The 17,659-nt window shown below is 43.9% G+C and overlaps 1 protein-coding gene across 1 annotated transcript in view; it reads right to left on the reverse strand.

The window, feature by feature from the left end:
- Positions 1–17,659, reverse strand: part of SLC12A8 (solute carrier family 12 member 8) — a 116,092-nt gene that overhangs the window by 17,901 nt on the left and 80,532 nt on the right. The window contains exons 8-9 of the mRNA XM_044920507.1: positions 12,916–13,062; positions 5,819–6,461 (exon numbers count right to left, since the gene is read on the reverse strand). Coding sequence (XP_044776442.1) covers positions 5,819–6,461; positions 12,916–13,062 — 790 coding nt within the window. The remainder of the gene's footprint in view (positions 1–5,818; positions 6,462–12,915; positions 13,063–17,659) is intronic.

Below are 17,659 nucleotides of genomic sequence, written 5' to 3' on the forward strand. Positions count from 1 at the left end.
GTAGCATACATTTTGTGTAGTGGTTAAGAGCACAGGACCTAAAGTGAAAAGGACCTGGTTTCAAAATCTGGCTGTCTCATAACCTGAGCAAATGTTTAACTTCTCTAAGCCTCTGTAAAAAGATAATAACAATGCCTAACTCTGAGCTTACATGAGATAATCTGTTAAGTGCTTATCTCAGTGCCAAGAACATGGACAAGCTTGAAAAATACTGGCTATTTTTAGCTACCAACAATATTTAACAATTAACAATAAAAGTTTGTTGAACGAACAATGAACGAGTCTGGGCATTGATTTTTCAAATGTAAACTGCATATTCATCTACACACTTCTCTTTAGTAGAATCTGGAGTTTGACCTTCCTATTTTTAAAAATAATATGCATTGGACGGTATGCATTTATCAACTGTGCTTGTCAGCATAACTGTTTCCTTCTGTGACACTGTGTTGTACAAATGTCTTTTATTTCTACTTAATCAGATCCTCTTTGTCTTTGATGATGTCTTCAATAGTCAGAAATATCTCTCTTGCACAGCTGTTATAAATAAGGAATTCATGGCTATATAAGGTATAAAATACAGCCCAGGTTAATCTTTTTGATCCATTTGATTTCAACAATGTTTACTCAATAGTGATTTGATTCTTATTATTGTATGACATCTGGTTTGTCACAGATTAGGTTCTTATAATAGTATAACTCTTTCTACTCTACTTTATTGATCAATGTTTCATTTTTTAAGCTAATGTTTTCTCAATTGTGCATCAATTTAGCCTTTTATGAGTGTTTGTTGCATGCTGTGTACTGTGTAGGAAAACTGTGATGAATATAAGGTGGAAAGACATGGCTTGTGACTAAAGAAAGGCCACAGTAGGGGTAAAGAAATGAAACTAATATTTCTTTTCCTTAAGACAGACAGACATGTAGGCCTAAAAACAAATGTGTAAACAAATTTGATCTAAATGCATAAAACAATGTGTTAATTCTTTATACTACTAGCATGGATCAAATGTTATGCTTGCACAGGAGAGGAAATCAGGAAAGCCTTCTCAGAGGGGGTATAAATGGATATAAAAAGTTGGATGGATTTTAAACTATAAATTGGAGTTTTCCAAATGTAGAAGCAGGAGGTGAAGCAACTATGAAGACAGAACAGCATATGCAAAGAGAGGAAGGAATAAAGAATAAGATGTGTTTGGGGCACTAGTCTAAGTGTAACTGGAAATACAGAGTATGGGCTGTAAGGAGAAAAATGGCCAAAAAGGTAATATAGGGCAGGATTGTAAAGAACCTTGCAAATCAAACCAAGGATCTTGGACTTTAGATGGAAGAGATTAGATTCTACTGAAAGTTTTTAAGAGAGACATGATGAGAGTTTTATTTTAGAAAGATTATTCAGTGGACAATGAGAAGGAGAAACAGGGTGTGGGAGAATATGGAGGCAAGAGTCTAGTTTGCAGACTTAACAAGAGACTGGGTGCTGGATGGGAAAGGTCTGCACCAAGGTACAGACAGTGAGGATAGAAGAGAGGGAGTAGTCAACAGCTATGACATTTTACAATTGGGCAACTGGGCAGCAAGCACTTCATTGACTAAACATTACAAACTGACCACATGTCTCTCCTGAAAACGCACTGAGAAGACAGAAGAAAATTAAATAGGCATAAACCCACAAACACAGACATTTTAGAGAATGAGAGAGAAAACAAAAACAAGACTTGAAAGATGGAAAGGTGACAGAGGAATGGTAACAGAGTTAGCAGAGCAGATGAGAATGAACTCTAGGGCCTACAGAGAGGATACTGGCAAGGAGCAGCCCAATGTACCCTGGTAGACCCCAGCAAAGTTCAAGATCAGGCAATGCCATGTCCCTGGGAAGTGCTAAGGGGCAGAGGTTTGGTTGTGAGACTGTATATGAAACAGCTGGACACCAAGAACCCTTCTTCTGCTCACAGAGCTAGGTAACAACTCCTTCTTCGCCTGACCCCTTTCCTCTGAAGAAATCAAGCCAGTGAGTGCCTGGACTTGGGAGACCAGGCACAGCAAAGAGTAGGCGAATGGAGCTAGAAACTAAGGAATTAAATGAAAGTCTGTATCCTAAACAGTAAGATACCCCTAACTCCCCTACTTCCCCCTGCTCCCTGAATGCAAGCAGCCATCTGGGTGAGGCAACAGATTAAAGGACTCTCCTCCGGAGGAACTAAAGAGTCCAGAGGAAAACCTCTACAGAGTTGCATTTGGGGGTCTTCTGGGGTCCTCCTATGAAAAAGCTAGCTTACCCCCTAATCATTCTGCAGTGAGGTGCCCAATCAACAAGCCCTGACCAGCATGTGGGTCTTCTAAACAGCTTTTTAGTATTTCACTTCTAAGTAGGAAAAGAAATCAAAGATCAACAGACATTTTAGTAAAGCCTCCAATATCAGAGAGAGAGAAAGACCAAGCCAAAGAGAAAAGGATCTAGAGAACACAGGTCAGTAAAAAGAGCAGAAAAAGACTAGAGGGAGAATAAGTAATATTACTGGAGAGATAACATAAGCCGTTGTACTCATAAAACAAGAATGAGATGATGTTCAGATTTTTTAAAAGGTGGGGGGTGGGGCGCCTGGTGGCTCAGTTGGTTAAACGCCCGACTCTCTTGATTTCAGCTCAGATCATGATCTCAGGGTCTTGGGATTGAGCCCCACATTAGGCTCCACACTCAGTGGGGAGTCTGCTGGAGATTCGCTCTCATTACCCCTTCCCCCACTCATGCTCTCTCTCTTTCTCTCAAATAAATAAATAAATCTCAAAAAAAAAAAAGCATAAGGACAAATTGGGGTTAAACCAAAAGCTCTTAAAAATTAAAATCATGATAATTGTGGCATAGACTGTTGCTACCCAATCTCCCTTTTTCCCTTAGAAAAAAACCTACACAATTTCATATGAAGTAGCAAAATGATCAGGTAAAAACATACTTCCTAGCCTTTCCTCTGAGAATAGCTAGAAAGGCTAGCAAAGTAAGTTCAGGGCTATTCGGCCAAGAACAACACTCAAAGTTATATGTCAGAGCAGTCTAGGGGGGACACTACTGTGGCAGGCACCAAGGTCTAGACACTGAAGTCTGCTGATTCTGAAAGCCCTGATTCTGATTCTGAAATCCCTGGACACTGGAGCCAGGAATGCAGTCATCCTGCAGCTAATATCAGGCTTTCAGAGAGTTCCTTGAAGTCCCCACTTATTCAGGTTTCTAGGTCCCAATTCCAGGTATAAGGGGACTCATCTGATTAGGAGAGCCTTGGCTTCATGCCTGAACTCTTAGCTATATGAGAGGCTGGAAAACTGAGTATCTGACATCTTCAGTTTTGAGTGTAAAAGGCTTGTTTTGCCTCTCACCATATTTATAACACTGGAAATTCTTCAAACATAGGAAGATCATCCAATGCTGAGTTGGAAAAAAAAAAAAAAAGCAAAAATCTAGTATAATATTGTATCTCAAAAACTCTCTTATTCCCTGGATCTGACATAGAAGTGTGATAAAGAGAGAAATTCCAAGATAATAGTTTTGTAGCAGGCTTAGAGAACAGATAGTCTAGACTGGAATAGGATGAGAGCCATACAACAACGGGAAAAAAAGAAATGAATATGTTAAATTTCTGAAGAATTTGAGCACTTGGAAAATAACATTAAGAGGTATTTGATATATCTGGTCAAGCATTTAGAGAAAAATGATTTTACAGAAAACCAAGCAAGTTAAGAACAAGGCAATTATTAACTCCAGGAAATAGAAAAAGTTGAACAAAAAGAAAATGTAATCATAGTATAATATATGGCTCAGAGTTAAGCAATATTTACTTAATCATGATCACATGAATATTAGCTATTAAGTTAATAAAAAAGCATGATATATGTACTCTGGGACATTGGATGAGAAGTCAGAGTGGCATAAATGAATTAAAACTTCATTTACCGTAATAGGAAGTCAAAAGATGACATCTGAAACTGACATATCAAGAAGTAGAAATACAAATATATTATTTAGTAACATGAAGGTTAATGGAAGAAGCAACTTTTTGGTTGAAAGGGGGATTGGGTGCCTGGTGGCTCAGTCCGTTAAGCGTCCACCTTGGGCTCAGGTCATGATCTCAGGATCCTGGGATCAAGCCCGCACTGGGCTCCCTGCTTAGCAGGGAGCCTGCATCTCCCTCCCTCTGCTGCTCCCCCTGCTTGTGCTCTCTCATTCTCTGTCAAATAAATGAATAAAATCTTAAAAAAAAAAAAAAGAAAGAAAGAAAGAAACGGGGGTTTTCTGGGAGTGGGACTAGGGAGCAGAGCACGGTACAAGGGATGGTATAGAAGAGTGGGGGCTACTATTTCTGATTATGTTACTTTTTAAAAGATATTTTATTTTATTTTTAAGACTATTTTAGAGAGAGAGCATACGTGCACGTGTGTGTAAGCGCAGGTGCGTGAGCAGGGAGGGGGCAGAGGGAGAGGGAGAGAGAGAATCTCAAGAAGACTCCATGCAAGCACAAAGGCCAAAGTGGGGCTTGATCCCACAACCCTGAGATATATGAGCTGAGCTAAAATCAAGAGTCGGATGCTCAACTGACTAAGCCACCCAGGAACCCCAATTAGGTTACTTTTAATTCCACTTGGCTTATTAAACTGTACACTTATTACTTTGATAAAAATAAAATAATTCTTAAAATTTTAATAATGCTCCTATCATTAAAAACCTCCCACCAATTTGGAGGGAAAGAAGGAAAGCAAGTGTATGGGAGAATGTAAAGTATTTGTTTTTAGACATCTCTGTCTATGTCCCTCTGTCTCCTCCTCTTTGCTCACACTTGTCAATATAGATCTCATGGGGCCAGGTAATAGAGAGAAAAGTAATGGGCTTCCAATACAGGTGGACCTGGGTATGACACCCGGCTGTGCAAAGTATGAGCTCTGAGACTTCTCTGTGGCCTCACTGGGCCTCGGGATCTTCATTTGTAAAATGGAAAAATGTAATATCTATCATATTACATGAAATAACATATGTAAAACACCTAAAATGTGGAAGACTCAAAATTATGAATTCTTTCTTTCTCTCAGAATTTCTCATGACCTGTAAGCCCCTCTTTGAGAGTCTTTTTCTGTGCCTCCATGTTTGTAGATCTGCGAAAGCAAAGCAGAGCTGTGTTCCTTTAGCCATCTTTTCTCCATCCCCTCTTGCCTGGTTTGGGAGATTCATCTTCCACAGACAAAACCTACTAAGGCAGACAGTTTGTTACATTTCCACTTCTCTTGAAAGGAAAAATTGGTCTCACTTGTGTTGATATTATATCTCAGCTGATTTTTTAGTAAAATGAAATTAATGTTCAATTATTAGCCATGGCTCCCAGCTCTACTGTACAAGAGTAGACAGAAATTTCTGTTTAAAATCAACTGTAACAGAGTAGAATTACAAATGCAGCTGATGTTTGCATATAACTTCATTTTTTAATTTATTTTTTATTTTTATTTATTTATTTGACAGAGAGAGACACAGCGAGAGAGGGAGCACAAGCAGGGGGAGTGGGAGAGGGAGAAGCAGGCTTCCTGCCAAGCAGGGAGCCCGATGCGGGGCTCGATCCCAGGACCCTGGGATCAGGGCCTGAGCCGAAGGCAGACGCCTAACGACTGAGCCACCGAGGCACCCCCTGCATATAACTTTAAAAAATAAATATCACGCAAAATTGACAAGGATTTTAAACCCAGGTATAAAGTGAACTGGCTAAGGGCATGAAAAGGGGTTGTGATAACCAGGCAGGTGGTCATCTCAAATGAGGAGGCCCTAATGTGATTTCAAGGCACTCACCTTCTCCAGTTGGGACAGGCTGGTTGCTCGGCTCAGGGACAAGTTCAGTACATGGTCCTCCAGGCAGAACCCCTTCTCTCCTGGCACTCTGCTTATTCCAGTAGGCCTCCTGTCCCTCCCAGGAGGCAGTAGGCAATCCGTCAGAGCCCTCAGCAGGGAAGGAAGCTGGGGACTTGAGGTCCAAAAGGAAGCTATCTTGTAGGGTTTGCTTGGTGGCCTTCTTGTGGTTCCCCTTCTTACTTTCTGGGATCCCGTCACTGCCTCCTTGCCTCGGCCGGCTAGTCTCAAGCTTCCTGGTTAGCTGGAGGAGCGGATCCACGTCTTCGGTGACTTCTAGCAGAGTGCCCTCAGGGAGGCTTTGGGCCGTGCCCTCAGAGCCATAGCTGGGAGCCTTCTCCAAGAGCAGGTGCTCAGAGCAGTGGAGAGCTCCTGGGCCCTCCTTGTGCACTGACTCAGACACCTGGGGAAGGCTGCGGGGAACCATGGACAGGGAGAAGTAGGAGTAGTCCACTGCAGTATACGTCAGCATGAAATTGATGGTGACGATCGGGGCCAGCACATTCACCTGGCCCACAAGGACAAAGGCCATGGTCACTAAGCTGGTCAGGAAGATGGCAGCTACAGGTATCTTATTTGGCCCTTTCTGCAGAAACAAAAATAACATGCAGGACTATGAAATTTCAGAAGAAAATCACATTACACGACAGAAATACAACTCATAATGGCCCAACCACTTCGACTGTGATTCTAGCAATCAGCTAATAGCTGATTGTCTACAAACTTGGGATAATAATATTCAACTCATGGGATTATTGTGAGATCAGAGCTAATGCACATAAAATGCTTGACACAGCACTGACACAGCTGGCTCCCAACACACCATGGATATTGGTTGTATTTGTAACTATTAATATGGGGCATTACCATATAGAACTTGGACTTCCCAAATATTTCTCCTTTTGTTTTTCACTGGGTTTTAGCACCAGTCTTGGAAATCAAAGTGGTGCAAAGTTCCCAGATTATAATGGAGAAAAGGGCCTGAAGGGGAATGGCAGAGTCTGGAAGATGGGACAGAATCGTCGGTGGCTGTGGTGGAGAAATTGTGAAACTAAACACACACATGCTCCCACACACGCACTCACACACGTCTGTTATTCATGGAGGTGAGTGTGGGGACCTGCAGGAGAACAGGAGTGGTAAATATGTGCCAACTCCATAGAATCTGTCGCTCCACAGAAACTATTCATCACAGTCACTCAGATGGTTCTTGGGCCCAAAGCAATAATCACTTCTGGTCCTCATCTTCCTTGCCCTAAGAACTACATTAGCTCCAGCTGATCACTCCCTGGTCTTTGAAAGACTTTCTTTGCCTTGCTTCTCCTGATTTGCCTCCCTCCTCATTAGTTTCCAGGACTGGCTTCTCCACATCTCTGAAATCTACATTTAAAGTAGCCCAGGGCAGGAGGGTAGGGGGATGGGGTCACAGGGTGATGGGCCTTAAGGAGGGCACGTGATGTAATGAGCACAGGGTGTTACATGCAACTGATGAATCACTGAACTCTACCTCTACACTATATTTTACACTATTCACTATGTTAATTAATTGAATTTAAAAATAAATAAAGTAGCCCAGGGCAGGGCACCTGGATGGCTCAGTTTGTTAAGCATCCGTCTCTTGATTTCAGCTCAGGTCATGATCTCAGCGGCTCAGCTCATGGAGGCTGCTTGGGATTCTCTCTCTCCCTCTCCCTCTATCTAAAAAAATAAAAAATAAAAAGTAGCCCAGGGCTCCATCCTCAGGCCCTTTCTATTCTCTATCTATATTCCCTTCCTACGTGATGTCAACCAGGCTCTTGACTTTAAATACCAGTGTTATGCTCTTAACTCCCACATCTGAATCTCCAGCCTGAAATGTTCTCCTGAAATCTAGACTTAAATATTCAACTGTCTACTCAACATTTCCAGTTGATGTCTAATAGGGTCTCAAATGTTCCAAACCAAACTGCTCACCCCCCAATCTCCCACCCATCAAATCTACTTCTTCTGTAGTCTCTGTCTCAGAAAATGGCAATTCCATCCTTCCAGCTTCTCAGTCAAGCAAAATTCTTGATGCCTTTTCTCATTCTCTCAATCTCCATCAGCAAATACTGTCAGCTTTACCCTTAGATATATATGGGATCTCACCACTGCTCTCCCCTCCTTTACAGCCAACAGTCTGCAAGGGGAGGGGCAGACCTGGATGCCACTTCCAGATCGGACCTGTAACCCCCCCACATGTGTTCCTCCAGGTGCATTCCCCCTTCCTGACGGTCAGAAGAGAGAGCAACCTTCGAAATCACAGGATGAAAGCAAAGTCATCAGCCTGAGTCTCCGAGGGTCAGAGACCCGGTTGACCCAAAACACCTGCCCAAGAGCTTCAGAGTAAAATCCTGGGAGGAAAAAATAAGAAGTAAAAATACACTTTTACTGACTTTGAGGATTACATTTTTGGGTAGATTTGCTAGAGCTGTTCAACATACTCTAACAATAAAACTATTAAGAATAAAGTAAATCCTTAGAAACTGCAGAGAACTTAAAAGAAGGGTGTTAGGTAAGCTGAAGGAAATGTTAATGATCCAGGCCAAGACGTTGATAAGGGCAGCTTGTGAAGTGTTAATAACAGTCAAACATGAACTTCTGTGACCAAAAGACATCATCACGGATGAAAAAACAAGCCACAGAATGGGAAAAGATATTTGCAACACATACAGCTGACAAAGGGTAACCCAGAATATCAAAGAATCCTTACAAAATAATTAGAAGAAGACAGACAATCCACTAAAAAACAAACAAACAAACAAACAACAGAGCAAAAGAATGTCTATTAAACATATTGAAGGGTACCCAACCTCATTAAGTAATCAAGGAAATGCAAATTAAAACCCCAGGGAGATTCCATTAAACCCCACCAGATTGGCAAGAATTAAAAAGTATGATAATATCAAGCACTGGAACAAACATAGAGGGATAGGAACGCTTATCCACCGCTGATAGGGGTGTGAGTTAGTACAAGTACTTTGGAAAAAGACTTTGGTATTATCTAGTAAGTGGAAATATACATACCTTATAGCTTAGCAATTCCAATAATGGGTATATAGTCTGGAAGACCTCTACCTGTGAACCTGTCTACTAGTATAAGAATATTCGTTGTACTGTCTGTAGCAGTTCCAAATCGGAAACAACCCAAATGTCCATCAACAGCAGAATGGAGAAGTAAATTCTAGCAAATGAGGAAATGCTAGATAGGGATGATAATAAACAAGTTGCTGTTACGAGCAAAAATGTGGATGGCTCTCATAATGTTGAGTGAAAGAGGCATGCCACATTTATATAAAGTTTAAAAACAGGCAAAATCAAACAATTCTGTTTAGAGATGCATATGTAGCAAGCAAACCAGGGGTCAGCAAACTATGGCTCCCGGGCCATCTGGCCACCATCTGTTTATGCATGCCCACGAGCTAAGAAAGGTTTTTACATTTTTAAACAGTTGGGGGAAAAAAATCAAAGGAAGAGCAATATTTTAAGACACACGAAAATCACATGAAATTCAAATTTCAGTGTCCATAAAAAAGTTGGGTTGGAACACAGCTACACCTACCCCAATAGGTGTGTCTGCCTGTGGCTACTTCTGAGATACAACTGCGGAGTTGAATAGTTGTGACAGAGACCATAGGGCCTGTGAAGTCTGAAGTACTATTTGGCCCTTTTCAGAAAAATTTTGCCCACTCCTGGGTAAAGCCATAAAGAAAGCAAGGAAATTTTGATCACAGAAGTCAGGTCAGGAGCTATAGCTACCACGGGGAGAGGGACGGGACTCGGAATAGAGAGCGCATGTGGAGGGTGGCATCCAGGGGCTGGGAGTTTCACTTCAGTTATTCTTTAAACCGTTCATATTGGTCCTGTGCTCTTTTCTGTATGCTGAATATCTCTCAAAAAAAAAAAAAAATTGGGGTGGGGGAACGCCTGGGTGGCTCAGTCGGTTAAGCGTCTGCCTTCAGCTCAGGTCATGATGTCAGGGTCCTGGGATCGAGCCCCGCATTGGGCTCCCTGCTCAGTGGGGAGGCTGCTTCTCCCTCTCCACCGCCCCTGCTTGTGTTCTCTCTCTCTCAGATAAATAAATAAAATCTTTAAAAAAAAATTTTTTTTAAGTAGTTTCCATGCCCAGTGTGGAGCCTAATGTGGGGTTTGAAGTTATGACCCTGAGATCAAGACCTGAGCTGAGATCAAGAGTTGGACGCTTACCTGACTGAGCCACCCAGGCACCCCTCTCTCAAAAAAAATTTTTTTTGAAGATTTTATTTATTTATTTATTTGACAGAGACAGACACAGCGAGAGAGGGAACACAAGCAGGGGGAGTGGGAGAGGGAGAAGCAGGCTTCCAGCCGAGCAGGGAGCCCGATGAGGGGCTCGATCCCAGGTCCCTGGGATCACGACCCGAGCCGAAGGCAGACGCTTAACGACTGAGCCACCCAGACGTCCCTCAAAATTTTTTTTATTTTTTAAAATTTAAAAAAAATTATACCACACACTTCTATTTTATTTATTTTTAAAGATTTTATTTATTTATTTATTTATCTGTCAGAGAGAGAAAGAACAAGCAGGGGAAGCTGCAGGCAGAGGGAGAAGCAGGCTTCCCGCTGAGCAGGGAGCCCAATGCGGGACTCAATCTCAGGACCCTGGGATATGACCTGAGCTGAAGGCAGGCGCTTAACTGAATGAGCCACCCAGGTATCCCTCAAAACGTTTTTTTAAAGTTTATTTTTTAAAGTTTAAAGTTTATCTCTCCCATTAAAAAAGAAAATGTGCTAATAAAATCTAATCATACGTAAAGAAGCTTTTGGGAGGAAAAAATTTCAAAGTTAAAGGGCAAGTGACAAACTAGAGAAAACATTTGTAATACATATCACAAAGAGTTACCCTCCCTAACAAAAGAAGAGCTTCTAGCAAATGAGAAGAAAAAGACCAACAATCACAGAAAAATTTTTTTTTAATTAAAAACTTAAAAAACTTAAATATAAATGACTCTAAGAGGAAATGATGTCCAACCTTGTTCATATAAGAGTAATGCAAACCACAAGGATCCCGAGATGCCATTTCTCACTACACAACCGGCAAAAATTCACATCTGACAATGAACCATGATTGCTAATAATGTGGTACCCAGGGCAAACAGCGGTCTACACACCCTATGTCTAAATATTCACAATTACAAACCAAGCTAACAGACTGTTAAAGCAAATGTGTTCTATCCTCCTTCCTTTGCAAATACAGCTTCAGGACAACGGGAAAGGCCAGGTTCAAGTTTAGAGTCCTTGCACTCCTCAGAGTTCCCCAGTGGAGGATGGCTACCTGCAGCTCTCCCCTGCTGCCCTTCCCAGACCATACTGTGGGGGCCTCACACCCACATGTGGACTGTGACCCATTCCCTGGTCCTAGAAAGGACAGGCCCAGAGAAGAGGCCCTTGCAGACCCTGGATGTGGGTTGTAGGACATCTGGGCAGAGAATTCCAGGCAAGAGTGCAAATGATCCAGTGCAGCACACCTAGGCCATCCAGAAGCGGGGCATGGGATCCAGGTGGGCATGTCCCCTTGTTCTCATGAACTTCTTATGCCAACGACCGGAACAGAGTCCTAGAAAGCAGGGTGTTTGTCCTGTGTCTAAGAGTGATGCTGACTGTCGGGACGCAGGAACTGTTAAACATTACTGGTAGAAGCACAAAATGATACAAATTCTATGAAAGGTGTTTTGGCAAGATCTATCAAAATTAAAAATGCATCTACCCTTTGCCACAGCAAATCCACTTATGAAACTTTATCCTACAGATACATCTGCACATAAAATAATTACACATGCACACATACAAAATTATTCCTTGTAATACTGTTTACTGGAAGCCACACAAGGGTTGATCTATAGGAACAGGTTAAATAAACTATGGTAAATCCACACGATGAAAAAAGAATGAAAAAGTGCTCTCAACATCCATATGAAAAGATGATTTCCAAGCCATATTAAATGAAAAAAAGCAAGGTATAGAACAATGTATTAGAATACTATCTTTGTGTAAAAAATAGAAGGATTCATAAAAAACTAATAAAAACAGCTACTGATAGGGTAAGGGTGCAGGTGGAGAAAGAGATAAAAGATTCGTGACAGGAGCAAAAATTCTCAATGTATACCTTTTATATCATTCTTGGTTTTGAGCCCTGTGTATATACTACCCAATAAGAATACATGGAATTAAAGAAAAGGCATAGACAACAGAAGGTGCAGACATGACAGTCAGAGCTCCTAGCTGGCCCATGCTGACTGATGCGTAAGCAGAGGAGGACGGCAAGGGAGGACTGCTAACCCTAACGGCGAGGGGTCTGGGGTGGGGGGGGGGGGGGGGGGGGCCTCTGTGGTGCTCCAGTAAGATAGAGAGGAACTCGATCGCATAAAAACCGCAGTATTGGGAAGTGGGGTTCTCCATTTCTCTTTCGTCGTCCCTTAGGGTTTAGGAATGTCTCATTCAATCATTCCATGACTCAGTCAAGCTACACTGTATCAGTGAGAGCTCAGGTAATGAGGACCGATGGGGGCCCGGGGGCCCAGAGGCCCAAAGGGTGGGAAATCGTCATAGAGCAACCCCAAAGGGAAGGCGAATCTCAAGGGCAGAGTTAGAGCTGCAAGGTGCAACTCCCCTCCTCACCAAGAGATTTTTTCCCCTTCTATCCTGAACTTAAAGGATCCTGAATTTGTTTTTATTAAAGGATGTGATACTCCCTTTCCCTGCCGCTCAGGGTCCCAGATGTCACGATGACAGTTAGCCAACCCAGTGCTAAGGGGTCCTGGTGGCTGTGACACTGACAGATGCTTTGTCCAACTGGCCCCAACCTCAGGCGGCCAGAGGACAGGGGTGAGAGAATGACCTTTGCATTCTCATTTCCCCCACCCTGAAGAACTTGACTACTGGCTCTAATCAGAGAGACTTAAGCAATTTACTGGCTGATAATCAGGTTCACAGCAAAAGGTCCCTTTCTCGAAAAAAAAAAAAAAAAAAAAAAGGTCACTTACCCCTTGCCCCAAACAGGCCAGTGCGGGAATGACTTTCTCCTGGGCAATGCACTGCAGGATCCGGGGAGCTCCGTAGAGTCCTCCCATACAGGAGGCCAGGGATGAAATGTATAAGCCCAAAAGGAACAGGAAGCCTACCAGGGACACCTGTATGAGGAAGCAGTCTCATTACCCAATGCCAGAATCCACTTGTCCCTTTCTGCTCCCCTAGCACCCACCCATCTGCACCCCATCGATCATTAGTCCTCTAGATTCAACCTCTTGGATAGGTTTCCAACATTCCCAGGCCCACCCCACTTCATTCATACCATGACTGTTTCAGTTTGGCCCACCATCACCTCTTGTGTGGATGACACAGGGTCTCAAATTGAGCATGCACCAGACTCATCTAGAGGGCTTGTTGCCCTCCAACAGATGAATGGATAAAGAAGATGTGGCCCATATATACAATCGAATATTACTCAGCCATCAGAAAAGATGAATACCCAACTTTTACATCAACATGGATGGGACTGGAGGAGATTATGCTAAGTGAAATAAGTCAAGCAGAGAAAGTCACCTATCCTATGGTTTCATTTATTTGTGGAACATAAGGAATAGCATGGAGGACATTAGGAGAAGGAAGGGAAAAATGAAGGGAGGGGGAACCGGAGGGGGAGACGAACCTGAGAGACTATGGACTCTGAGAAACAAACTGAGGGTTTCAGAGGCGAGGGGGTGGGGGATGGGTTAGCCCAGTGGTGGGTATTAAGGAGGGCACGTTCTGCATGGAGCACTGGGTGTTATACGCAAACAATGAATCATGGAACACTACATCAAAAACTAATGATGTATTGTATGGTGACTAACATAACATAATAAAATAAAATTTAAAAAAAAATACAGATTCCTGATCCCCACCTCAGAGTTTCTGATTAAGTAGGTCTAGGAAAGGGCCCAAGAATTTGGATTTCCAACAAGCTCCCAGTTGATGCTGATGCGGAGGGTCTGGGGAGCACACTTTGAGGACCACTAGCTAACTGCAATGCGAATTGGCCTCCCGCCTCTAAGCTCCACCCACTCTGAATTGTCCCCAAGCCTCCGCCAGAGTGACCTCTCTAAACTCAAACCTGATCAGAATGCCACTGCCACAAAAATATCAGTGGCTTCCCACCGCCCTGGCATCCTCAGCCCTTCCTGGTTTGTGACCTTCGTAGCCCCATGTGCCACACACTCGGACTTCTGTCAGCTCACTTCCCTGCCTGCTGTCACCCTCTGTCCATGCTTGTTACACTCAGGTGTGCGTTAAGACTCAGCCCAATCCTCTCCGCCGCCAGGAGACCTTCCCCCAGCCCCTCACAGCAGTGGCTGCTCCTTAGGGCCCTGCAGCCCCTCAGCCTGAGTTTGGGGAGCACCTAGCATGCTGTCTCCTCTAGTGGCCCCAGAGGCCTCATTTCTGCAGGGCTCCTGTCTTGCTCATCCTAGTATACTTGGTGCCAACACAGAGCTACAAATGTTGAATGGATGAATGAATGAGCTCCATGACCCACGTGGCCCACAAGTCACTAACAGAGTAAGAGGGGGCACAGTTGTTCCGCTTAGTGTTGACTTGCAAAGATCAGCGCTGCTGGCCACGCAGCTGGGCCCCAGGCTGTGGGTCAGGAACCCGCCCCACCCTCCTGAGCCGGCCCTCCTCTGGACCCACTGGGAAGTGGCCCTGCCGTCTGATTATTTGAGGTGCTCTTCTCCATTCTACTTTCCTATAGGGACGGCGGCCAGTACTGTGTGCTCCAAGTGTTCATTTGTCCAGCTATCACAGATGGGTTAGCTCTAATTTGCATGGTCTTGTCACATCCTTCACGATGAAGCTTCTTCACCTTACTTTTTATGTCCCTGCTTTAGCCGTCACTGGCTCAGTGGCATCGAGCTACATGGGATACCAGCTTCTGGCTAGACCTCTTTCCTGGCTCATAAATTATGGAAAACCTGCACCAGCCAGGATTCCTGATCGGAAACAATATATATATATATTTTAAAGATTTTATTTTTTTTTATTTATTCATGAGAGACAGAGAGAGAGAGACAGAGGCAGAGGGAGAAGCAGGCTCCCCGCGGAGCAGGGAGCCCGATGTGAGACTCGATCCCAGGACCCTGGGATCATGACCTGAGCCGAAGGCAGACGCTTAACCAACTGAGCCACCCAGGCGTCCTGGAAACAATATATTTTTAAAAGAATATACTTGTAGGACACTAGAGGTTCACATCATGAGGCTGAAAGATCAGGTGTGGAAAGGAACAAGACCCAAGCCCAGAGGTGCAACTGGGACTCTGGAAGAGGAACGGTCTGGCCAGGAAGTTACCAGCACCCTGCTGTCCTGCGGATGAATTCCCATCATCCCTTCTTCGTTGCCTCAGTCATGATAGTTGGAGCATCTGATGGGTCTAACCTAGATCACATGCCCTAACAGGGCCACAAAGGGACAGGCAAGAGAGGGGCTTCTGTAATATTAAATGAGGCTCACTCCCTCCAAGATCATATATAGGTGGAATGACCCCCAAACGGTCAGGGATGCCAGGGGCCTGATGGACATGACTCAGGTCCACTACAGAGCCTAACTTGTCCCTCATTTCAGTGTGGATTACTTTTCCCTAAATGCAGGACCTCATCTCATCCCCAGTGAATGTCCCCTGTGTATTTTCTTCATTGTCACCAGAGTAACCCCCACCTGTGATGTAGTCCGTGACACGAGGGAGTTCTCCTGCAGTAGAACACAGGCTCCTGCCGCTCGTGCGTCCTGCCCCTGCCCCACCACACCACAGGCTTCGTGGTGCCCACGAAATTCGCGAGGCTTCGCGACTCATGCCCTGGAGGCCTCACAAAATCGTTAGATAAACTGCTTCCATTATCAACCCCTGATCCATTCTGGGATGCAGTCCTTCACCTCGAACGTTTGTTTCTGTTTTCGCGACCAAACGCATCCTGTATTCATTAGTTTTAAAAATACCTAGACTCGGGGTGCCTGGCTGGCTCAGTGGGTGGAATATCCGACTCCTGATCTCGGGGTCACATTGTGGGTACAGATTACATTGAAAAAAAAATACACAGACTCTGTGATAAAATTTTATCAAAAGCTTTTTTTTTTTTCAAAGATTTTATTTATTTATTTGAGAGAGAGAGAACATGAGGTGGGGAGGGTCAGAGGGAGAAGCAGACTCCCTGCCGAGCAGGGAGCCCAATGCGGGACTCCATCCAGGGACTCGATCCAGGGACTCCAGGATCATGACCTGAGCCGAAGGCAGTCGCTTAACCGACTGAGCCACCCAGGCGCCCTATCAAAAGCTTTTAGAAAATGCAACTAGGAGTTCTCCACTCCAGCTATACCAAAGAATCAGTCCAAGAGGTTTGGCTTTATCAGTGTTGGGTGGGGCACAGACGTCATTGATTTTTCAAAAACCCTCCAGGCAATTCTAATGTGCATCCAGGGTAGAGAACCGCTGGGCAAGGTGCATCGGAACCACTGCACTGTCCCTTCAGAGAATTCTCCAGGAGACATGGTATCTCCTTGCAGAAATTTTATTGCTTCTTATCCAAAAGGTTATATATATTTGTGTTAAAAAAAAATTTGTTTTCATTGAAAGCCTGTCCATTACTCAGGTTGGAAGTGAGACTGCCTAGTCTGGCTTCCTCCTCGTGTGGGGCTGACCCAGGAAACTGGAGTCTCTAGTTCCAGGTGCTACAGAGATGCCCATGTTTGCCTCCCCACAGACACTCCCTGGGACTCCTGCAGAAACTCTGGGCTAGGGACAAGAGAGGGGACTGTCCAGGCACAGTGACTTGTTTATGTCCAGTGTGGCAACTGTGTTTACAATGGTCTGTTCACTCGACAATCTTTTATATAAAACTATTATTCTGTCAGTTTTCTGAAAAATAAATGAAATGTTGGTTGTCGTGTGTGGATCAATTATAAAAACTCCATTCTATCTCTCTCCCACATGTATCCTGTCCCTTCCTTCCCGTCATCCATCCACGGGAGCATTTGCTGAGGACAGGTGACAGACCTGGCCCAGCGCTAGGCACAGGGTAAGACGTTATAGGTACAACAGTGACCTACACAGCTTTGCTTCCAGCCCTTGTAGAATTTAATCACTTTCTCTCTTCATACGGAACTGTGAGCTTGCGAACTATGCCCGTGGAGATGAAGTGAGCATTTATTTGAGCAGATGTGTGTCAACAGTTTTTTAGGGGGAAAAAAAAGTACCCCTCTGTCATACAGCTGTTTGAGCAAAAATCTATCTTTCCAAAATTATCTGAGGTATGAACTACCCTAACTTCTTCCTTCAGTAACTCCTGATGAAAATTATAATTCCATCTCCTTGCTTTTTATATTTTATGCCAGCTACCATCAGAGCTTCAGTCCTGAAGAAATCTCACCTGTCCACCGGCCGTTCCTTTCCCTTGAAGGATCGCATTCAAAGTCATTTGCAAGGTGCTCATCCTGCCTCATCCAATTCCTATGGCCCCTTGACATCAGTGAGGAGTACATCCTGAAGCTCTTACAATCCCAAATTGTCTCATGGTCCCCTAGTTTTCTCCCGCATCAGATTTCCACAGACAAGAGTTTCCTCAAACTGTCCCAGCTTCACAAAAGGACCGATATCTCAACTTTCAGTCAAGTTTTCTCTCACTTGATAGCCATTTTCCAGAAGGAAATAAAGGTGGCTTTACTTCCTGAGAGACAGCTCTGTGTCCATGAGGGAGAGCAGA

Source organism: Neomonachus schauinslandi, chromosome 1 (assembly GCF_002201575.2).
Source record: "Neomonachus schauinslandi chromosome 1, ASM220157v2, whole genome shotgun sequence".
Lineage (NCBI taxonomy): Eukaryota > Metazoa > Chordata > Mammalia > Carnivora > Phocidae > Neomonachus > Neomonachus schauinslandi.